The sequence below is a fragment of the Sardina pilchardus genome, chromosome 21, assembly GCF_963854185.1.
Source record: "Sardina pilchardus chromosome 21, fSarPil1.1, whole genome shotgun sequence".
NCBI classification, from domain to species: domain Eukaryota; kingdom Metazoa; phylum Chordata; class Actinopteri; order Clupeiformes; family Clupeidae; genus Sardina; species Sardina pilchardus.
In genome coordinates this window covers 12,840,208-12,864,280 of record NC_085014.1, presented here as the reverse complement: position 1 = coordinate 12,864,280, position 24,073 = coordinate 12,840,208, and the positions used below count along the sequence as shown (strand labels likewise).

Sequence of the window (24,073 nt, the reverse complement as noted above, 5' to 3'; positions counted from 1 at the left end):
CTACGCTTGGTTCCCAAGTTTTCCCATCTTTAGCTCTTTTTTAACCGTTCTTTCAGTGCTCATCTATGATGATGATGATGATGACGGTGATAGTGATAGCTTTTCTCAAATAATATGTAGGCCTACGTTTTTATGTCTATTTAAAAGCATAGCCTAAGAAATCTTTATGTAGGCTTAGTGGATTGATGTAGGCCTAGGCTTAGTGGATTGATGTAGCCTACAGTAGCAGGTAAGTGTCGCAAATCAGAACCGTTGATGGAGGATGGATAGATGAGGAAATGCCAGGGAATGAGCCAATTTCACAGTGTCCAGGTGTCTGGCCTAGTTGATGTTAATGATGCCTTAATTGGCAGGGTAAAACATCTTCCTGTTTCTGTCTTTCCTGTACACCGAGCTGTTCCAGAGGAAGTACGTTTACACAGTGGCGACATCTTGTGACATAGGCTCATAGGCCTACACAACTACATCAAATGACAATGAGCACAAAGGCAATTTAAAGTCTAAAAGGTTAAACCCATGTTTTATTACATTGTTTTGCAATCATTACAAGTGCACAGGTTTGGTTTGCTGGAAAACAAGAGCACATTTTCACCACTCACAAGGGGTGAGCACAACACTCAGAGACTGGGCCGCAGTTGACCAATCCAGTCAGACGCAAGGTCTAGCCTAAAACAGATGGACGCACTATGGGAAAGGACCACCTCTGTGTCTATGACAAAAAACAGGTGAAGAAAACGCTACCTGGTTTTAAAAGAAACACCACATGAATGTATTTGCTTATATTTAATAATAATAAATAAATTTTGTTTTGCAGTGGTGTTTTACCCCTCTGGTCTCTGTTTCTGTCAACATATTCCATTTACATTAATCTCATTAGCAAAGCCACCTTGAAGGCACAGGCATGTCAGTAGGTGTTACACGCTTAGGAAAATAAACCCCAAGGATAGTGCCAGGTCCAGGAGTCTGTGTGTGTGTGTGTGTGTGTGTGTGTGTGTGTGTGTGTGTGTGTGTGTGTGTGTGTGTGTGTGTGCGCGTGTGTGATATGGAAAACATGCATCAGATCCGTGCACTCAAACCCACAACTCATATTGCTTTTTTGGTACCTTAGAACAGGTCATCAAAACAGTAATGCATCAGAAGTGCATTGGTATGAGCATATGCTCATAAGCTAGACATTTGGCAGTACATTTGTTTCCTCAAGGGAAAATGCAGTATATATTTAGTATGGACAATGTCACATCAATTTTTCAAGGCATCCCAGTACTGTGCCCTGGAAGAGGCCGGTTCTCCCCGTGGCTTCCTGCGTGACCAGAATCCGTCCGTCCAGACGAGGCCCCTGGACCAGAACCGTCTCCCCTTCTGACAGGTTCATATCAGCATCAGTCTTGGCAGAGTAGCTAATCACTACTCTGTGCCTGAGGGTAAAAAAAGAATGGTTATCACAAAAAGAAGCAATTAATCATCTCTTATCTAATCATTTGAATCATGAATGGGTTAAACAAATCGACAAGCATTACTGACACCCTGGATGGATCGCACATTTTAGAACGTGTAAATAAGAAAATGTATAAGAATGTGACAAACATTGGACAAACATACATTCACTAACCTGCTTGGACTGTTAAGGCCAACAGACGACTTCAAGCTGAACGGAGAGCCGTCTCCATAGGCGTGGTCCAGGCCGAAACTCTTTCTCAGCGAGCTGGTCTTGATGTCTTTGAGCACAGAGCTGTTCCCATCTCGACCCAGAATGGCTGAAGGGTTCCACAGCTCCATGATAGGAGGGCTGGACTGGGACCCAGAGTACAGCTGTCTCCCAGAGGTCAGGGGGGTTGTCCATGTCCCCAGCTGGGGTGACTCCTCAGTCACAAACCGCACTGTTTTCACAGGCTGAGGACAATGATATAACACATGGCAATATATGATAATATGGTATATATGGTAATACATCATAATCATACATGATTAAAATATGACTACACCATACAGTAGTTTAATTATAATCATAATTTCCATATCAGACAACTAATCTAAAAGTATTTAATGTGTTTGCAGTTCTGAATTTTTTTTTTTAAATTTCACTGTATTAAGATTATTCTGATTTACATCGTTTAGACTAGAGTTAGTGACTCTTACCTTGTCTATGTTGTGCTTGTTTGAGTCTGGCTTCACCAAGATGGAGTGGAGGGGCCCTGATGAGGCCTCTTTGTGGAAAGAGTCCCTGTACACTGTATAATAGCCTCCACCAGAGGGCGGTAGTGTGTCAGTGGTCCAGCACTGCTGCTGCGGCCGCATAGGGTTGGAGAAGAGGCCGTTCCTCTTCCTCGGCAGCACAGGTGAGCGGCCATAGCTGTAAATCTGGCCCAGGTCCGCAGACGGAGGCTGGAGGCTGGGAGTCAGGTGGGATTGATGGTTTCCTCGCCGAACTGAACCTGAACAAACAACAGTTTGGGGGAAAAAATGAGTTGAGGCCTTCATTGCTTCGTCCAGAGGGAGAGAAATATTTTTCTCTGTTACATTCACTTTATTTAATAAAATATTAAGGGGTGAGAATGTGACAGAATTAACATATCAATTGGAAGTTGACAGGACAGATCATAATTCATAGGCATGGTTCTGTAAATAACATTTCCACACAAAAGTGACTCACTGATTTATATCTGTTTACCCATTACTCATAACACTATTTTTAGTTTGGTTTTAGTTCAGGTTTTAAGGGGGGTTTTGTTAAGCCCTATGTAAGATCTTAAACAAAATATTTGTCAGTTTCCATGAGCTATGCAACCAAAATAAAGGTGAAGAGGTGAAATTGCTAAACGGTGAGGTCAGGGCTTGGCTTGGCTTGCATTGGCTAGTCATCATCACCTTATGACCGTGCGTCAGAGCATCTTAGATTAGCCGTCCCCACCTTTGTGTGTGGAATGAAAGGCACGCCTCACAATCTCCCAGCTGTGCTTGGCCCCCGAGTGCGCGCTTCTCGACACTCCGTGAGATGACATCACCGGCTGCTGGGTTGCCAGGGCGACCGGATGCCCCTGTCCAGCGGCTGCCGGTGTCATTCCGTTGGCGTTGTTGACCTGATCCAGGACCACGCTCAGAGGCTTGTGAGCGCCGTGCCTCTTTCCCGCCCCCGTGCTGACCGACGAGGGGGCGGACTTGGACTCCACAAACCTCGCCGAAGTTCTAAAGGCATAAACAATCCGAAACTGTCAAAGCCTGTCCCCACAGAATCTCTCGACCAAGGTCTACAAACACACCATCTTTCTGCCAGGAAAAACACTGCATTCATTATCACATTCTAGAGGTCTCCAGATGGCACAGCGGTTAATTATTAAACCGCATTTCTAGGTTCCGTCATCATTTTTTTGACAATTTTTTTTGGCTTCAGAAATGTTATTGCACTCATGCTCCTGCCTGGAGGGAGGCCCTTTCCGTCAACTCTGTTGCTATGACACGGGGGTCAGGGGTCACACACACACACACACACACAGGAGACCGAAGTGAAGCATCAGGCACTAATGACTCACTCGGCGAACTCGCTCGCCGAGCACCTGAGTCACTGACCTGAGGACGGGGGTGACGTAGTTGCTGGGCAGAATGCCCACTTTGCCCGTCCGCAGAGAGAGCCCCCGCAGCCAGCCCTCCTTGAACTTGCCGTAGACGCCCACCATCTCGCCCTTGCTCAGCTCCAGCTCCTCGAAGCGCTGCGGCTTGTAGGAGTAGAGCGCGGCGCACCTGCGGCAGACGGAGGAGAAAGCACACGTCACCGTCACGTCGGTCACGCGGCGAAGAAACAAAAAAGCTTATCAGATGCGACTGAACTCACTAGCATCCTGTGCCACACGAGCATGCACCCATTGACCCACACACACACACACAAACACACACAGAAGCACACACAGAGAGAGAGAGACACACACACACACAGACACGCTGATAAGGTCTATTTTGTTCCATGAGACTGTATTTTTGCTTTGTTTTGTTTTTGTGTCATCTTTGTTTCAACTGAAATGATTCAATTACATAAAGCTTACGAAACACATTGTGCCCTGCATTTCAGCCACTTCACTTGGAGAGTGCCCTCCAAGAATAATAACACACACAGATTTGCGCGCACACACACACACACACACATACAGAAAAAGAGAGAGAGACAAAGAAAGATGCCAACATTCACCATTGCGCATGCCACCAAAAAGCACCCTACCCTGACATAAAACCCCATCTCGACTTAATCAGCCCACACAATGAGGCTTGACCGCGATCACACACCACTACAGAGAACACTGTCTAACACAGACAGAAAACACACACACGTACGCACAGTAACAGGTAAAAAGCTCTCCTTAATGCATACAACATGCACAATACACACAACGAAGAGTACCCCCATAACTGCACACAAGCACACACATACTGACCAGAGAATGATCACACACACACACACACACACACACACACACAAACAGATGAAATGACACACAAATAGAACAGCACAAACATGCACACACGGATTAAGATGAACAACATGTGCACGCACACACACACACACACACACACACACACACACGCACATGCACACACACACAGAGAGAAGGGGGAGAGAGATAGAGAGAGAGACCCACATACACCCACACAGACACAGACACGCACACAAATATACCCACACACAGAGAGATAGAGAGACACACACATACACACACACACACACACTCACACACTCACACACACACACACACACACACACACACACACACACACACACACACACACACACACACACACACACTCACACACACACACACACACTCACACGCTGATGGAGAGCTGCTGAGTGGATGACTGTTTGTCTGACAGGGATGTGTGGTCCTGGGGGTCGATCAGCGCCATGGTGACGGTCGAGGGAGTGTTCATCTTCCTGTCAGCCTGAGATGAAGCAGAAAAGCATTAACACACACACACACACACACACACACATTGAGCCCCCACTCACCAGAGGCCAAATACAAGACGAGAGCAACCCTCACATCAACCCCTCAACCTTCCTCTCACCAAAAAAAAAAGCAAAAAGATGATTTTCTAACTGGGTGAGGTATGGATCATGCCTTCAAGTACAGAATTTTGGACTTTTTTTTTGCTTGCTTTGCTAGGGTGGAGAGGCCTGGTGAAATCTGAACAGTCAGGCAGAGTAAGGGTCTTGTATTCATGAGTTTCATCAGGTCCCTTTCCACAGGTGTATTAATCAAGCACCTTGCAGTTTGCATTCATAATCAAGGTGCTTGATTTTCTACACCTGTAGAAAGGGACCCCATGAATAGATTATTTTGCTTGATTTTTATACTCATGTCACCTTAACATGACCACTTTAGATGTTGTTTGTTTACTCTGTCCACATGTATCCATTAGGCATTCCAGAATTGGGTGGTTCATTTAAGGACACACTACTGAATCTAGATTATATCAGAATCAGAATCATCTTAATTGGCCAGGATTGCGTAAACAAACAAGGAATTTGACTCCGGTTAATCTTTGCTCTCAAAGTACAACACTCAACAATAACATAAAAAGAATAAAAAGACTCAAGTAGGATAAGGCTATGTATAAGATTAAATACATTCAGCATGTACTTATTCTTATATTATAATGAGGAGGATTGTAGAAAGGAAAGCTATGGACATTTGGTGTGGTCACACATAAAACAATTACAGTTTTAAGCAGAGTGCAAATACTGGTCATAAGGCAAATAAGGCAAGTTCTTTATTTAGCATTTCCCCGAATTGGCACTAGCAGTAAATTATGTACTCCCATTAGTTTGATTTATGTGATTTATTAGTTCAGTTTAATAGTCACCCTTTCTGATAAGGCACATTTTTCCCGGTCATTCATCTACCCTTTTGCTCTGTCCCTCTCTCTCTCTCTCTCTCTCTCTCTCTCTCTCTCTCCTGGCCTTTATTCCTGACTCCCTTTCTCTCCCTTCGCCCTTTCTGTTTTTATCCCTCCCCATTTCTTGGTCTTATTCATCCCCATCTCACCCTCTCCCCTCTCTTTTGCTCTCTCTCTCTCTCTCTGTATCTCTCTCTCCTTCTCTCCCGCTCCCCTCCCTTATGTAACCCGGAGTTAAGCATTTTTGGCAGGCTCCCACACCAAACAAGCACTGACTGAGAGGAGTATGAGGCGCCCCCAGTTCTCACCCCCCCCCCCCCCCCCCTCCCTCACACACACACACACACACACACACCCTACACACACTGTGTGATCAGCCCTGAGGTGTGGTTCCAAACTGTGAAGACACGATGCGGGATAATGATGTATAATTACACCACTATAAAGTCCTGCGTGAGTCACAAGGGCTCTTTCTTCCCCTTCACTCTCTCTCTCTCTCTCCTTATCCCTTTCTCTCTCTCTCTCTCTCTCTCCTTCTCTCTCTCTCTCTCTCTCTGTGACTCAAATCTTATCACCGTTGTGACTGATAATTACACCGTGGCAAGTGCTAAACTTATCGGGGGAAGTCACGCCGCTGGTAATAGGCGAGTCTCGCTAATACCAGAGGTGCCTCATTCAAGGCTGAGAAGCAATCTGTGAGCCGCCGACACCTGATACGTCACGCAAACCGCGGCTAACACCACATGCCCATCACTCATGGGGCGGGAGTCGAAAGAAGCGCACCGTAAGGCAAGGCAAGGCAAGGCATGGACGTTTTTATTTCTATTATTTTCTTCTATTTTATTTTCTTGCGTACATAAAGCCCACTAAACATGCTTTGACATCATCCAGAAACAGAGCAGCCGATGGTAATGAGTAAAATCATGAGGGACACTGTCTGCTCTGAACGCCATTGTGGTCGGCAAGGCATCCTTCTCCTCTGTCCCAGTTCAGGGCATCTTGCGATTCAGGTCAGCGGTGTTGCGTGGCTGACGGAGGAGGCTGGGGAGTGGAGTCCCACCGAGGCCTCTGCTGCTCAGCGTGACCCTGCTATTTCAGTGTGTGTCATCACAGTGCGCCCTGTTTAAAAACGCTCTCAACCTGAAGTAAATAACTAAAGAGGCGCTTCTTATCTTGAGGATAAGAGGCCAGTGTGGTGTGTGTCTGTGTGGTGTGTGTTTGTGTGTGTGGTGTGTGTGTGTGTGTGTGTGTGTGTGTGTGTGTGTGGGGGGGGGGGGGGGGGGGGGGTGTATGTGTGTGTCTGTGTGGTATGTGTGTGTGTTGGGGTGTGTATGTGTGTTTGTGAAGGTGTGTGTGGCAGCGTTGGGGTGATATTTCCATTTGTTCCTCCAACTGTGTAATTGCTTTATACTGTATGCAAGAAGCAGAAGATGTGTCAGAAGATGTCTTAAGTGTGGGGTGATGTGCTGTAATGGAGGTTTTACGTAACAGGAACTTGAAGAAAACTTTAAACAGGTCTTAAACAGATCACTTCGGGGTCAAAAGGTGTCAAGTGCAAAGCTGTAGCCTAACGGTGCTGCTATCCCCACGTGTACTGCACTCACATTAACACCATCAAGTCAGCCCTCTCACTGAACTCTCCCGCCGTCGTCGCTCGAGGAGAGTGTTTATTCTCCTTTTGTCAGTGAGGGTAACTGTCTCTGACGCATGCGACGTAAGCCCACCTGGCCTAAAGTCTCATCATCAGACACCAGCTAAATATGACACAGCCGCACCTTGCTTGAACATTCACTGCTATCTCAGTGCAAAGCCGGCCGACATTATGAAAAAGAACAGTCGGCTGACCCTGCAGACCATCGCCCCTGTCAGCACAATATGAACCAAATTGAAACCAGATTCCAGTGTCTCCATTCGGGTATGGATCTGGATTATCATTATATATTATTATATATATATTATATTATATATTATTATTATGTTGGAAGGACCAAGATATGGATAAAAATCATGAGAGTTAAATCATGTGAGTGGACACATGGACACACACACATACACAGAGAGAGTGATGGATGGACATGATCACAACATCCTCTTGTTCCAAGAGGTGAGGCCCAGGTGTGTTTCTAGGCAACCCTAGGGCGCCACCTGCAGGGGAGGATAATATGGGCTCTCCTCAGAAGCGTATTGCCAGCGCTGACTAAATAAACCTGTTAAAACGGTCATGGAAGCAACTGCTGGATGAATGCAATTTCAAAATAATTTTCCAGAGGCTGCAGAAAGCTGAGGGAAGACCATGTAATAAAATATATAGTATATATAATATAATAGTTTCATTTGAGACTGTAAGACCAGAGGCATCCATTGGTACCACTCCTGTCTTTTATCTGAATGCTGTTTGTGTCTCTCCCTCCCTCTGTGTCTTCTTTTTCATATTTGCATGGACTTATTGTGCGCCTGGCAACTGCCACTTCACATATAGGTCTGGGGTGTTTCTTTACTCATATGAATTAAGGTTTTCAAGCTAACTGCCAACTACCTATTTTAAATCTGACACACCAAAGTTTTTTTTTTAAATACTGTAGTTTGACCATCCTAGTTTTTTTTCGCAATCCAATTCGAAAAGTGAATTGATGCGAAAAGTTGGTCCGCTCAGGGCATCAGAATGCTCAAAAACACCACCAGTGAGGGCAATATTCTGATTTCAAATTGTGATGTGCAGAACGATCAATAGATAGATAGATAGACCAATTGATAACAGGATACTTGCTAAACTTGCTAAAACTCTGTAGCGGACATGGTAATTGCCTGCCAGGGAAGTCAGACTCAGAGAGAGACAGATAAAGAGAGAGGGAGAGAGAGAGAGAGAGAGAGAGAGAGAGAGAGTGGAGGGTAAGAAATCTCTTTTCTTAAGTGAAGAAACACAAGCTCTTTGCCTTCTATTAATGGAACAGCTGAGCTGATGTGCAGCAGAGAGGGAGAAAGGAGAAAAGAGAAAAGAGAGAGGAGAGAGGGGGGGGGAAGGCAAAGCGAGAGAGAGAAAGCCAGGGAGAGAGGGAGAAAGTCACTGCTCAGCCAAGAAGAATGAGCCTTTCAACAAGAATAAGAGAGAGTGTGTTATGTAACTCCCCAATATGACTCACTATGTGCTGTGCAACAGTGGCAGAGGATTTTTTTACTCTCCAACAAGTACATCTACGCACTATTAAAAGGGACAAATATGAAATAGAAAAACAGCATTCATCACAAACAAACACTTAACACTACAACTAATAGCAGAGGCATTAGAACATGATGACCTTCCGTTAGTCACAGACACACCTCTGCGTGACTATGTGTTCCTGAACGTTGTAAGATGGAGTGCCTCTGTGTTGCAACAGATATCTCCAAAACAGCAAACAACATTCAGCGTGCTCTTACCGTGTTAATAACCCAACACACATCCTCTGACCAGACACAAACACTGCATGTAAGCTGTCCCAGACATCATGTCTCACACTCTTTCACAAGCCCCATGTCAAAAACAATGCATCTCTCCTACCTGGCTAGATATCAAGGACACTGCCCTGTCCTGTCTGTGTCCACTTTCCGATTCTGATCCGTAACATTTCAGTGTGAAGTCCTCTTTTATGTCCGGCACCCCATCCCCAAGTCCTGCATTCTTCTGAGGCACTATTAAAATCCACCTAATAGTGGCCAGCCACGTACATCACAAGCAGTCCCTCCCATCCAACCCCCCCTCCTCACATCCTCACTCCCCCCCACCCCCCACCCCCACCCCCACCCCAAAAAAATAAAGACTTTGGAGTGCCTCCTCTGTGTTGCTGTGAGGGAGCAACAGACTGTGCTTCCACTCGGCTGTTTTCAGCAAAACAGCACAACAGGTTTTGGCCGTGAGTCATCTCCACTCCTCCGCCGAGACGCTTTGTCTTTTGACATAATGCAAATAAGCGGGCCCTGTCTCTCCTCCCAGGGAAACAGGAGTCAGAGGCAGCCGAGTTAGTGGACATTGTGGAAGCTAACTGCGACGAGGGCAAACGTGACAAATGCTTCGGCAAAACAACCTGGCGGAAATCACTGAGCAGCTGCTTATAAACACCTACTTATACGCCCTTTTGCCAGCTATTAGAAACGCACATGCATGCATGCATAAATTCACACATACACACACACACACACACACGCATGCACACACACACACACACGCACGCACACGCACACACACAAATACACACAAAAGTAAACACGCATTCGCACACGTACACCAAAGCAAACATTCACTTTCAGAGGCAGTATCCACGGGAGACACACCCCTTCCCGAACAGCCATCTCACCTGATGCTGGCCTCTGTGAAGGCTGCTGGAGCGCCGGTGTTTAGAGCCGTGGGCCGACCGGTGCAGCTTGGCGGGTGCCGAGTGGAGGGTGGCGGCCGCGGCAGGGGCAGGGGCCGTCTTCGGGGCCAACGGCTGCTGGGCGTAGGCGGCAGCGCCGGTGCCCGCGGAGGGCCGGTTCAGACTGTTGAGGAGGGTGAGGCGGGAGGCCTAGGAGCAGCTGGTCCGTGCGGTGCCGACAGCGAGGCTTGGCGTAGGACGGACGCCGCGCCGGTTGCCGCTCCGTGTTCGTGCCCGCTGCCGCCGCCGCCGCCGCCGCTTCTCCTCCGCCCGGTCGTCTGAGGCCACGAGTCCGCCGACGAGTCTCCCTGCTCCCTCCGTCTCTCCAGGAGCTGGCTCGCCACGGAGTTGAGCTGCATAGCAAAAAGCCCAAAGAAAGGGGAAAAAAGAAGAAGTAGAGGGAGAAGATGAAAAGAGATATCTTAAGACGTCATAAAAAGCACACCTAGCGATCACGACACGGCCGGCAGCAGGCACACACACACGCACGCACACACACATGCTCGTCACACCCCTCCTGAGGCCATTATCTGCTACCTGATGGAGCCCAAAGTCTCCACAGCCTCCTCTACCCACCCCCTACCCTTCTTTCCCTGGCACAAGCCATCTGTCTGTCTGTCTGTCTCTGCCACACACCCTTACCCCTTTAGCTGTCTCTGTTCGCTGCTAAATAAGCGGCGAGCCCAGCTGGTTGCTACGCAGCTCGCAGACAGAGCGACGCACTGGTGGTGCCCGGGAGAGAGAAAGCAGTCGGGCAGGCAGTCGGGCAGGGATTGATGCTCTCTCTCTCTCTCTCTCGCTCTCTCTCTCTCTCTCTCTCTCTCTCTCTCTCTCTCTCTCTCTCTCTCTCTCTCTCTCTCTCTCTCTCTCTCTCTCTCTCTCTCTCTCTCTCTCTCTCTCTCTCTCTCTCTCTCTCTCTCTCTCCCCCCCTACAGTGATGCGAGGTTGTTGTGGCACTAAAGCAGAGACAGCATCACTGTGCCTTTACGCCTGGCTGCCCAGTATTGAGATGGCAGCCTCGATGAAGCCTGTACAGAGAGAAAAGAGAGAGACAGAGAGAGAGAGAGAGAGAGAGAGAGAGAAACAAAGGAGCAAGAGAGAGAGAGAGGGGGGTGAAGCAAAGAAAGAGAGGCAAAAAAAGACAGTAACAGTGAGATGGATGAAATAAAGACAGATAGTGAGAAAGCACTCAAGAGAGAAGAGAGAAAAAAAAGACTCTGAGAGGGATGGGGATGAAAGAGATATGGACTAAGACTGTGAGTCAGAGAGAGAGAAAGAGAGAAAGAGAGTCAGATAGAGAGAGAGAGAGAGACAGAGAAAGAGAGAAGGAGAAAGAGAGAGAGAGAGAGAGAGTCGTCTGAGAACAAAAAGCACTCTTTTATCTGACAAACACCAGATGGAAAACCAGAACCAGAGCGAGAATCAGAGCGGTTCTCTCCTGGCGCGCACGTGGCTCCTACACGGCCTTCCTCCGCTCCACCGTGGCGGGGCGAGGGCGCACAATCTGCACATGTCACTCATCTGAGTCTAATTTAGCAAAACAGGCAGCTATTTCTCTCTGGCGCTGCCTAAGCGAATGTTAAGAGTGACGACCGCGACGACGCGACACGAGGCGAGAGGTTTGCATCTTCTGCCTCATCAGCGCTGTGTGAAATTCACCACGGAGGCACCATGCCTGAGCGTCAATGAACACAACAAGGACAACAAACAAACAAACAGTGGATTTCACAATGACGTCAGGCTCTGTCACATATCACAACATAGTAGGCTACTGCTGCAGAATACCAACAGGCCTGCTTATTAATGACCTCGGCCAAGTTGTGTGTGACGAAGAAAGAAAGAAAGAGAGAAAGAGAGAAAGAAAGAGAGAGAGAAAGAAAAACAGAGAGAGACTTAGGTAATATACTGTAGAGGAAATCTAACTGAAAGGCAAAACTCAAACCTCTGTGAACTGCAGAGGAAATATCCCAACTTTGTCCTCCAACTGCCCTTCGACCCAGTTGTTGTCCACTCGGTGAAGGACCGTAATGATGTCTCCCTAAAAGAGGAAACAAACAGAAAGGAATTATACACATTCACAAGAAAGAGGGAGGAAATTTACTTAAGCAATTGTGCTTGGAGAAAATAATCTAGAAAATGCCAATAAATCCTTCAAACCGAGGTTATGTTGTTGTAAAATGCTGAACCGCACTATTCCTTGGCAAAGGTCGTTCAGGTATCGATGTATTACGTAGCGCTTTTTGACACTCTTTAGGCTAAGTCTAGTTGTAGTGATTCTAGTTCTTCAAGGTCAAAGATGTTGGTCACAAAGAGCTTAAACCAGTCTAATTAGAAAACATTGGTGTGGACAGACAACCCAAAAAACTTAAAACATAAAGGATTTGTTGATATGCAGAAAACTATTTTTAGATTTCATGAAGCAAGCAAGCATGGCTTTGCTCTGCTCTAATTTCCTGTGTATAGCCACATTGTGTATAAGCCGCAGGACAGTGTTTTATGCAAGTTAAAACAAACAAAACCATATTAACATACCATATTAACTACCTGTGTATTAACCTCATACAAGAATTTTTGCAAAATCAATGTATATGCTCATTATGCTGCAGCTAGTAGTTGGGATATAACGGTAATGACTGTCTGATAAATCAAAAACAAATCATTTAATGTGCTAAACATGTTGGATTAGTGTAGGTCAAAATCCAATTACTTTTTTTTGTTCTCAGTCGCTTTGGTGCATTTTTCCTCAAATAATCATTAACGTTTGCACAGCAGTAAGTGCACAAACTGATACACACAGCGGATTACTTACATAAGAATGTACAGTAAGTCGCTCAAAATGCTTAGTGTGTATCTCAAAAGCATGACAAACAACATGTCAGTTCCTTCAGAATGAAAAGTTTCTGTGTCACTGTTATGACAAAGAGAGTCAAAATACCATGCTGTCAACAAAGCAGATCACTCAGTAAGCATTTTCTTATGAAAATTTAATTTGTGCAATTAAATGACCACAATCGAAGGCTGATTATCTTCACGCTAAGGTCAACTGCTGGGGTAAATAAATCTTTGCAGGTGAATTGGGTAATTAACCTCAATAACCTCTAAAATGATGGTAGTTTCCTGACAGAAAGGTCAAATAATTCAATTCACCACGCCTTTAGTAGGTGGATAATAAATGCATCTGGACTGTCAATGTATTGGGTTGCAGTGGCTGGCAAGCAACGTCTACTGCTGACACCAAACAACGCTAACCTTGAGGAAGGTCAAGCAATCTTTGAAGTCCTGTGGGTCCAGGTCTGTCACGTCAAAGTCACACAGGGCTGTGCATAGGGGCAACTGCTGCTGCGTGTTGTTAGCCAGCTGAAGGCCAACACCCGCCTTTACATCCGCATAACGCCTGTTTTCATCCTCTCTTCGCCCCCCACCCATGGCATCGCCAGATTTCATGTTGCGATCTCCAGATTTAGACTTATCGTGCTGTTGGCTGCTGCTGCTCCTGACTTTTGAGTAGACCTGGGGGGAGAAATCACAGAAAGCTTGATGTTTGTTTGGTCTTCAAATATTTACCACTGGAGTGGCAAGAAAACATGTGCAGTGATGTCAAAAATACTCTATGCACAACATTGTGACATTCTAGAATATTATTCCACCCAATAAAGAGGCAGACAGCAGGTGACACCGGCCTTATTAGGCCCTAATCTGGGCCTGATCTGGCTCTAGTATAGCCACATTCCTGAGTAGGCTACTATCACCATAGATATTATAAAGCTTTATTATCTATGATGACTCTGGGGACATAGGAGTTAACCAAAATAGGACAGAAAGCAAAAAAAAAACCTACTTATCCATTCACACGGTACAACCTTTTAAATTTGTCCACCACTTTGCTCTTGCACCTGTTCCTGTCTCGGGTTAAACCCAAAATATCTGATTTCTTTGCCCACTGCCAAATGAAAAACCCTGGGAGACAGCGGGACCCATGAGACCACAGACGACTTTGTTAACCAGCAGTCTTGGACATAATGGGCACACACACACACACACACACACACACACACACACACACACGCCTTCATCTGATCCAGGAACAGAACTGAGGTAGAGCAGCTAAAGCCACAGAAGTAGGGCATCAAGGATGGTGATGTTTTCCCTGGCATGAAAGCATTAGGGAACATAACAAACCACAAACCAAGTGCCTAAATAGACACAGGGAACATACTACTACGTTTCTTTTTTGTGCTTTATTACAGTATGTGTGTGTGTGTGTGTGTGTGTGTGTGTGTGTGTGTGTGTGTGTGTGTGTGTGTGTGTGTGTGTGTGTGTGTGTGTGTGTGTGTCACGTTATGACAATGTTATGACTATGGCGGTTACTTTAATACTGTGATGACAGACGCTGTCCCATGACATTACTCTTTACAGAACCACAAAGGAAAATGATTAACAACGCTCCCTCATGCAGAAAATAGTGAATCATCTCGGAGTTCTTGGGAACCGCCCTATATAATAGGAGTCTGTCCTGCTTTTAGGAACAACGGTTTGATGCAGGGTTGCCAAGTTCGCATGTTATAAGCAACTTTGGGTTTGTGTTTTTGCAAAGTCGCTTGAAAATATAAGTCGTTTTGGGCTTGGTTTTTTGTGCAGTAGCTTCTTTTGGGCTTGCTCACATCTGCTGCCTCTCCCTTGCTTTTACCCATGGATCTGTGTAGAATTCAGATTGTTTTGGGCTTGTTTTCAGACTCCCACTTGCTTATTTCTCTCTCAAGACTTGGCAACACTGTTTGATGGCTCAGGAGAATATTATGTGCAACAGAATGTAGCCTGCATCATGTTCAAAATGCTCAGGCCTATTTTCAGGATACTATGGGTCATCGGGAGAGAAAGAGGCCTGTGCAATTTGAAAAAAAAAATAGATCTTTGGAACTTTGAATAGGTTGGTTAACATGTGGAATTTAATTGTAATATTTTTGTGACTGGTACCTTCTGTAAATGTATATCACACGCAGGTAAGACAAGAATATATCAACAGCTTACAGACATTTATCTAGGCTACATATGTTCATGATTATGGCAGGTGTGCCCTCGGGTATGCTGCTAAATGTCTGTGGCAAGTGGTTTGTAAGCAATGTTACTAGGTAGAGAGTATGAATGGAACAGTAGACAGGAAAATATTAACAGGTTCTGTCTAGCAGTTCAATCATAGATGAATGGATTTGTGGATCTGTGTTATTCTTGTTACACAAACACCTAGTGAACTCACACTCACCCTGTCAGATTCCAGCTCTTGCGTGTATTGGCGTGACTGCGTGTCCCGGTCCCCTTGGCGTGGGGCGCGTTCCACGTGTCCCTTGTCTGTTCCTGGTCCTAGTGGTCCATGTTGAAACCCCTCCAGAAGTCTGACTAACAGCGGATTAGTGGGCAGCTCCTCCACTGTCCCCGCTACGGGAGACCGACACTCCGGGCAACTCAGGGCCGAGCGCGATGACTCTTCTTGACGCTGAAGGCAGGGCTTGCAGAACGTGTGCTGGCACGGCAGTACCTTAGCTGTCACATCGAGGGGTTCGAAACAAAGAGGACATTCCAGCAGATCTAACAAGGCCAGATCCTGCATTATATTATTAGTGTTTACCACACAAACCCAAAAGAAGCATACAGACCATTTCACTTCCTGAAGCAATATTTCGGCCAGGAACGCTCGTTTGTCAATTACAGTAGGCTACATTCTAATACGCATATGGCACCACTAGCTTTCAATGTAAATATATGTCTTTTGGCTTTCTCCATTTTTCACCATGACGAAAATCGATGTCAGCAGTAGGCTAGTCAACATGCTCAAACAGGTACTTCCGTAAATATTAACGTACACAATTTTAAGCTACCTGGTGCAACAGGTGTCACCACCTACTGCAGGTAGGCGAGATAACATCTAAAGTAACAAGGCGGCCAGTGTAGCCTACAGTACGTGTAGTTTTATTTGTAACATTAAAGCAGGTCAAATTGAGGCACAGTGTAGCATACAAGCTTTGTTCGAAAAAAAGGTCTTAGACTACCTGTAAGAAGACAAAAAAGGACCATTGGAGGTTTGTCATCCTGAAGTGATGCACTGTCAATGTTCACCAACGAAAAGAGTAGCCTACGCTACCATCATATTATAGACTGTAATAGGCTAAATAGCTGTCAACTTAGAGACTTCAGCAGGCAAAGGCGAGGCTGGCCAAGCAGGAAACTCAAGCCGCTGGAAACTGCGCCACTATACTGAACGCATATCATCTTACACGCCACATTGTTAACTCCTGCACAGATTCAGCGGCGGTCACTAGCGAAACTCTGACAGACAGGTAGGTGAATGGAAAAGTCAGGGGGTTTAGGCGAGCTCTTTCCACAGCCCTGGAAAATGCAGGCGCAATGTTTGCGTAAATAAATGGGCAAAAACCCTACGATGACATGGGACCTCATCTGAAGAACAATCAATTATTCTGCCCAATCACAATTCTAATGGATCAGTCTCTTAATTTCACGCTTATTGTTTTTAAAAACTCATTAATTTTGGCCATTGAATATATTTGAGGATGATTATGCATGTCTTTTCAAACAGTGAAAATGAGAAAAGTCTCTGTCCAGTTCTCATACGCACTACATGTTACAGGCTCATGAAAAATCATGACAGCTTTTTTGCTTGAATGCCAGTTGTGAATGCTGGTTGTCACAAGGATCTTTGCTTCCCTCTTCTGGTAAATATTGGCCAGCACACTCACAATGATTTGTGTTGGCGTGGGGGCGTTCTCGCTTGCTAAATAAATAAAAACCAAATGTCATAGAGAGAGACAGTATCTTACACATGTCATACGGGTTATGAAAGTACTTTTTTATGCCAATTGATATTGACACTACTTCACAGAGGCTCAGGAGGTAGAGGAGTTACTGGTTCCAGACCAGTCCTTCTTGACCTTGTCAAAGTGCCCTTGAGAAAGACACTGAATCCTAAACGATGTGCAGGTAGGTTGTTTTCACAGCAGCCTCCACCACTGGTCTGTGTGTGTGTGTGTGTGTGTGTGTGTGTGTGTGTGTGTGTGTGTGTGTGTGTGTGTGAGGCATTGACTTGTAAAATGCTTTGAGTGCTCTGTTGAGTAGAAAAATGTTATGTTAAATGCATTCATATTATATTGAGTGTGGTGGTGACACTGATGACGCTAGTAGTGTCACCACCATAGATATATGTCTATGGTCACCACTACCAGTGTAATGATAGTGATGATGATGATGATTATGATGACGATGACAGTGATGATGATGACAAGAATAATGTTGAATCTCAGACCGTTGTGGCAGTAGAGAGGCATGTAATAGTGTAGTCTGGCCTCCCCCACCCCCACCCACATCTTTTCATGACAGCCATCCTGGGGCCTGAGGATTTCACTCTTGCATGTCCCCGAAGCCCAAACTCCCTCCAACATCCCAGGCATCAATTATTTATCCACATTGACTCTGTGCTCTCCACAAGTTCAGGACATGCACTTGAATTTTTTAAACAAGCATTAATTTTTCAGCTCTTTCGCAAGTCAGCAGTGTTTGAGAGACTTTCAGAAACATATTACGTTCACTAAACACAAAAAAAATCATGCACCTTTTGGCTCATTTGTCCATAAATACAAGACTTATTTAAACAGAGCGAGCTATCACACGCTCTTTGTGGTTAAAAAGTGTTAGTGTCTCCTCTGCCAACAAGACCAAGCACACACACACACACACACACACACACACACACTCTCTCTCTCTCTCTCCTTCTCTCTCTCTCTGTCTCTCTCTCACACACACACACACACACACACACACACACACACACACACACACACACACACACACACACGCAGACACACACACACGTCCCTGTATTAAGGACAATTTCATCATAAACTCATCACCACCACCCTCCCTTACATCTCTCCGAAGCCTTCTCTGTACTTTTGGGATCAATGAGGTATGATGAGACATGCATGATAGCCATAATAGCACAGGGGTAGTTTGGGAAGGCATGCGAAGTCAGAGGGAGGCCAGTGGTTGAAGATCAATGGATGTTAATGGACTCTGTAGCGTTCACCATTTGATTATTGGAGGCAGTAATAACATTGCCATTAAAATGGCATCTCTTCCGCGGAGATAATGTGGTGGTTTGGCCAAGTCTAGACGGTAATATGCCGATAGCCACGGAGAGATGAGCCCGCGATAAGCTTGAAAAGGAAAGGGTTTTAGTGCTGAGAGATTAGGTCTCAAATGTTTGATCAATTTTAATATCATCCTAGGCCGTGAAAAAGGATGTGAGAGACGTGGCTGTGTCTGCTGGGTGCGTTACAGCTCGACACGCAGGCACGTTTCCTGAGAGGACAAGCTGAGAGATTTCTGCCAGCACTTTATCGAAATTTATCCATGCTGTCACTGTAGACAAAAAAATATATATTAAATAAATATTCATGTATTAGCTTATGAACTCATAGTAGCTCAGTTCATAGAGCTAAGTGCCAAGAGAACACCAATCTAAAGCGTCTAGTTCCCTTGGAGCACAGTGCACATAGGCTCACTGATAAAAAAATATACACCATACCTCCAGTGTTAATAAGATCAATGATGAAGTCAATGACCTGAGAGTTCAGAATTGACAAGAAAGAACCCCAGCAAGTGTTAACACCAGTGTCAAAGCTGCGTGTAGCCTATGTCATCGTCATGGTTATCCTGACATTCTGTAATTTTGTGAAATTATCCTCCGCCGTCTTCCAGAACCATCCGCTCATTCGGTTCCATTGGGTTAAAGTGTTTTATTAGTTCCCGTAGCTGAGCTCCCACTGAGAGATGCTAACAACATCAGGGTCAATGGTTCAATTCCCTGAGAGCACGTAATGATGATACGCTGTACATCTGTCTAGTTCTGTACGTCTCTTCAGGTGAAATCATCTGCCAAAGGTGTAAATCTAAACTACTTAAAAAGCTTTAAGAGCGGGCAGGTCAATGTGAACTTGCATGCCTACCTTTCACTTCATAATGGCTCCTAATGGTACATAATGGGACATTATACCTCCTTTCTGTTATCGCTTCCCTCCATCTCATATTGTCATATTGTCCTTGTAAATGCTGTTCAAAATTTGTTTATTTAGCAGATATGACGAAAGTGGAGATATGACCTTGGGGGCATTGCTGGGAATCTGTTCAGAGAATTTAGGACCAGGTGACAGTTCTAAGCTTGTGAAATGGCAAGTATTTTGACTCTTGTCTCCTAGTTTGCCCATTCTAAATTTACTCCTGTTATCACTAAGCTACAGCGAGTGAGTAGCCTAGTGCTGGCCATCCGGCACATTAAACCTGTCAGTGAACAGCCTTATCAGTGTAATCCTTGCTAGATAGGGATTAACAGTAAATCTAATTGCATTTTTTGGAACCACAGCAATGTAATTAACATTTTCTCTTGCGAGGAGTTAATCTCTCCTACGGCGATGCCCCCTTGTAGCCATTTCCGAGGACACTAATTTGCAGCCCACATGCCTGCTAATCTGCAGTTATTCATTAAAAGCCCACAAAGATGCCAGATTAGTTAGATCAGTCATCTGGGTGTCATTCTTATATTGATCAGGTTTGCATTTTGCCACAGGTAAAGGGAGGGCGATCTGGCTGCACAGGAATAACCTGCAGATCCACATTGTGTTCACCTGGGGAAAAAATCGGTGACAGTTTACTTACAGTCTCTACATAATAGTGACAAGACACTGTCATGAACACATGACACTGACATGACACATGAAACCCAACCCTAATCCTAACTTGTCATGACAAAAAATGAATGACACTGAATGACAGAAGCGTTATGTCATAAACGTTTATGACTTGTTCAAAATGTTTATGACACGTTCATGACAAAGTGTAGATACAGTACCTTCAAGTAAAGTGTAACCAAAAAAATCGAATGGTTTGTGGGACAACGGTTGCCTAGACATGAGGGAAAATGAATGTTGTCACCGGTAGAGTTGTCACTTTAGATCGAATCAATTACCCTTGTCTGTGAGCCTTTGAATTTAATTTGAAAACCACATGTGTGCAGACATAGTAGCAGGTGCTAGTCTGCCAAATGTCTTTAGCATCCATCTGTGGAACACCTGTGCACTTGCTCTGTTTCCTAGCTTGTTTGAGGAGGTCCAAAGGAAAAGGCACACCGTCTGGTGGCCACAAAATGGAATACTCAAATCGCTTAGGCTTGTCCTGATTACACACATGCCCTGTTTTACATCTTGTCTTTAACACGGACTGTCAGGCCACGCGAGTGGGTTGGTTTGAAGGTGAAAAGACCATTTTTACACCATTTTAATGGCGGTGAAATCATCCAAGTCATCATGTCATGATGAGCGTTGGGACATCATGGTCTATTATGACATTCTGTCTGTCCTCTAGCTATGACGCCTAGGCCTATGGCTTTTTCAATCTGTGGTGTTGACAGCTCGTCACTTCCTATAAGCTTCAACAGTTTCCATCATAGAGATCTCCTCAAACATTTACATTGAATATTATATATAAGATAGATAGATAGATAGATACAGTAGATAGATAGATACTTTATTGATCCCCATGGGGAAATTCAAGACGTATATATATATAACACATAACGGACTGTATGTCTCTGGATGCCAACACGACTTAGATCTGCAGAAGATCCATGGTTGAAAATAGCACATATTCATTTGTGGGTTTATGTATGCTGTGAGCATATTTGGCAGACCCTTGGTTATTGCAGGCCCCTGGCTGTGAAAAATTGATGACTGACATATTAAGAACGTTGTTAGTAGGGAAAGAGTTGTTGTCCAATGGTTTGAGGCACTCATTAATAACAGTCAGCCTCGTCTCACAGGGTTAGGTGTTGGTATTATAGCACAACAACAAAGAATGTTTCTTTTTCTTTCTCTGGACATATTTCTCAAAACAAAAGTTATTACTCTGTGATACATTTTTATTCCTGTTTGATTCACAGTCGATTATGAGAAAGACCACAGTTGGTAGAAAACCACAGATGAGAAATCCTCATTCGGTATAAATTATCTACAAGTATGCAAAGACATTAAATGTGAATATGTGACACTGGCTGGCTTTCCACTGGCTTTCCATAGTCTCAATCATACTTTTATGTTAGGCACCACAGTGCTTGCCCCACCATGCTGCATGCGTTATATGTGCTATAACCCACAATAGGCATCGAAAGCATAAAATGGGCACACAAAAATTCATGGTGGATCAGTAAAGATCTATATGACTTTTGTTCTAGTTCTCCACAAATATGTAGTTGAAAAGATGTTTTTTTTTTTTTTTAAATAAGTGAGTGCCACACCCCAGAAAGCAAACAGCCCTGGAAGAGAGTCCTGCCTCAGTGCCATCAGCCCTGACATTCATTTTTCATGTTGGTTCTGATGGTAACTGACACTCCTCTGCAGCATCTCAACTTTTAAACGTCTGAGTACACAACAGCTGCCTCACTGGGAGACGTACACAGAAGGGCCTAAATATAGGACAGGAGTGCACACACACACACTTACGCGCGCACGCACACATACACACACACACAGACAAACACACACATACAAACACATACAGTATACACGTAGATTCACATACACATTAATGCGCTCATATCCATAAGCAGGCTCTCTCACACACACACACACACAAAGGCTACAGTACACACCCACCCACATCCAAACATGCACATACACATTTCCACTCACAAGCTCTCACACCCTCATGCTTTCTTTCTATCTTTCTATCTTTCTTCTCTCACACACAAACACACACACACACAAACACACACACACACACACACACACACACACACACCAACACACACACACACACACCGACACACACACACACCGACACACACACACACACACACACACACACTCCTCTGAGCCAGCTGTCTCTGCCTGCAGGGCTCCCTGAGCACCCCTCTTTCTGAAAATAAACGCGCCAAGGGTTGTGAGGAGGCGCAGTGGCAGAGGAAGCTCAGTCTCCTCCTCCTCCTCCTCCTCCTCCTCCCTCCCTCCCTCCCTCCCTCCCTCCTTTCCTCCTCTCATCTCATCTCTCCCCCTCACCTCTGCACACTTGCCCAGGCCTGGCTCCATCAGACATCTCACTCACACCCACAGCCACAGCCACACCAGCCCCAGTGCCGCCCGAACCGATTTCATCGGCGATTTATGCTTCCTCTCTGGTCCTCCTCCATCCCGTTACTTTTCCATGGGTTTCCATCAGGGCCTGCTAACACCACCTCCCCCTTCTGCCCACAATCTGGCTTGGTTAAAAAAAAAAAAAACATGGTGCCATTATGGGAGGGAAATATGATCGCCTTGAGGTCCCTCAGCATACAGCGTTTTTTCTCTTTTTTTTCAATTAGCACACTCAAAGGACAAAGGGGGCTCAGTGGATGTGCTTAACCACCTGTCCATACAATTTCATGCTTGCTAAGGTCAGGGTTCTGCGCTTTTATAGCCTACACCTCGTGAAATGTGCCTCGGCCTGCAGAAACAGAGTTTTTCCTCCGTGAAGGTCTACAGACAAGGCCAGACAAAAACAGCATAACCAAATGTATGTCTATGCATCCCTGCATAAATAAACAAACCGCCCCCTTAACCGACCATTATTTCCCTAGATGCGCCGGCGGATCGGTCAATTCGGTCTCCCCGAATGAAATCGGTAACGTGATTACACAGCTCGCCACGTGTTTGCCGATGATGAAAGTAATTCATATCTGAAATGACACCGGCTGTGCTCGCCTCTCTTATCTCCAGGAGAACTTACCGGCCCCTGCCCGAGCTTTGATGTGTTTGTACGCGGCTCATTTTTGCTCTCACAAAAGAAGCATTTGTTGGTTATTTCTGTCTTTGCTTCCCCCCCCCCCCACACACACACACACACACATCGTTTCATCTCTGCTTAAGCGAAAGAGACACAAAGCATTATCGTTTGATTTTTTTTTTTTTATGCTGAAGGGCTGATTCTTTTTTACCGAGTTATCCATATTTCTTAAATTGCGATGCAGGCGAGAACAAAAACATCTGACGTCTGTGTGTGGTGCCTAGAAACCAAACGTGTGCAACCCATTATTACCCTCCCGTCTACGCATCTGTGAAATGCTTGCACTGAGATCTTTAATGTGCTCTCTGAAGACTTTGTTTTTACACCACAAATGGATGTCACTCTGAAGGATAAACATTTTGTGACATAAAGATCAAGCCTAGCACAGCACATCTTGATGCGAGCATGTAGGAGGCTACTGATTCACAAAGGCCTCTCTTTAGCACAAATCTGCACCCAGTACCATGCTGTGTGTGTGCGATCTGAAAATATGTAGTTTATTTCATTATCTAAGTTAAGTGATTTGCAACTCGCCTTAGCTGGAGATAAAAGCTAATTAGTTTAAACATCTGCTGTAATGTGCAGGTGAACTGTAAACAGAGTGGAGATGTATTATCATGCACGGCTTAATGGAAGATCGTCTGTGTGTGTGTAGGTGTGTGTAGGTGTGTGTTTGTGTATGCGTTTGTGTGTGTGTCTTTGTGAGTGTGTGTGTGTGTGTGTGTGTGTGTGTGTGAGAGAGAGAGAGAGAGAGAGAGAGAGAGAGAGAGAGAGAAAGAAAGAGATAAAAAAAAAAATAGTGAGGGAGAGAGACAATGTCTGTTTCTGTATGTGTCTATTTTGTGATGAGTGTGTGTGTGTGTGTGTGTGTGTGTGTGTGTGTGTGTGTGTGTGTGTGTGTGTGTGTGCAGGCGTGCGCTTGTGTC

General features: G+C 45.1%; 2 protein-coding genes across 2 annotated transcripts; both read right to left on the bottom strand.

The window, feature by feature from the left end:
• Positions 1–492: 492 nt before the first annotated feature.
• Positions 493–10,395, bottom strand: sh3rf2 (SH3 domain containing ring finger 2). The gene is made up of 7 exons (XM_062525110.1): positions 10,215–10,395; positions 4,814–4,926; positions 3,565–3,735; positions 2,909–3,183; positions 2,137–2,432; positions 1,610–1,890; positions 493–1,415 (listed from the first exon to the last, which is right to left on the bottom strand). Exons 2-7 carry the CDS (start codon positions 4,912–4,914, stop codon positions 1,235–1,237), a joined length of 1,305 nt encoding a protein of 434 aa, XP_062381094.1. The 5' UTR covers positions 4,915–4,926; positions 10,215–10,395; the 3' UTR covers positions 493–1,234.
• LOC134069208 (E3 ubiquitin-protein ligase SH3RF2-like) lies at positions 10,391–16,457 on the bottom strand. The gene is made up of 5 exons (XM_062525111.1): positions 16,316–16,457; positions 15,532–15,854; positions 13,521–13,781; positions 12,214–12,309; positions 10,391–10,624 (listed from the first exon to the last, which is right to left on the bottom strand). Exons 1-5 carry the CDS (start codon positions 16,338–16,340, stop codon positions 10,391–10,393), a joined length of 939 nt encoding a protein of 312 aa, XP_062381095.1. The 5' UTR covers positions 16,341–16,457.
• Positions 16,458–24,073: the final 7,616 nt, after the last annotated feature.

Excerpts from the sequence above, each read along its gene's own strand:
- sh3rf2 (XM_062525110.1), bottom strand. The coding sequence starts at position 4,914 with ATGAACACTCCCTCGACCGTCACCATGGCGCTGATCGACCCCCAGGAC. Across the intron at positions 3,184-3,564 it reads TACGTCACCCCCGTCCTCAG|AACTTCGGCGAGGTTTGTGG; the intron begins GTCAGTGACTCA and ends TTATGCCTTTAG. Across the intron at positions 1,416-1,609 it reads GGCCTTAACAGTCCAAGCAG|GCACAGAGTAGTGATTAGCT; the intron begins GTTAGTGAATGT and ends TTTTACCCTCAG.
- LOC134069208 (XM_062525111.1), bottom strand. The coding sequence starts at position 16,340 with ATGGTCCTTTTTTGTCTTCTTACAG. Across the intron at positions 15,855-16,315 it reads CCTTTTTTGTCTTCTTACAG|ATCTGCTGGAATGTCCTCTT; the intron begins GTAGTCTAAGAC and ends TGGCCTTGTTAG. Across the intron at positions 10,625-12,213 it reads TTCCTCTGCAGTTCACAGAG|CTCAACTCCGTGGCGAGCCA; the intron begins GTTTGAGTTTTG and ends TTTGCTATGCAG.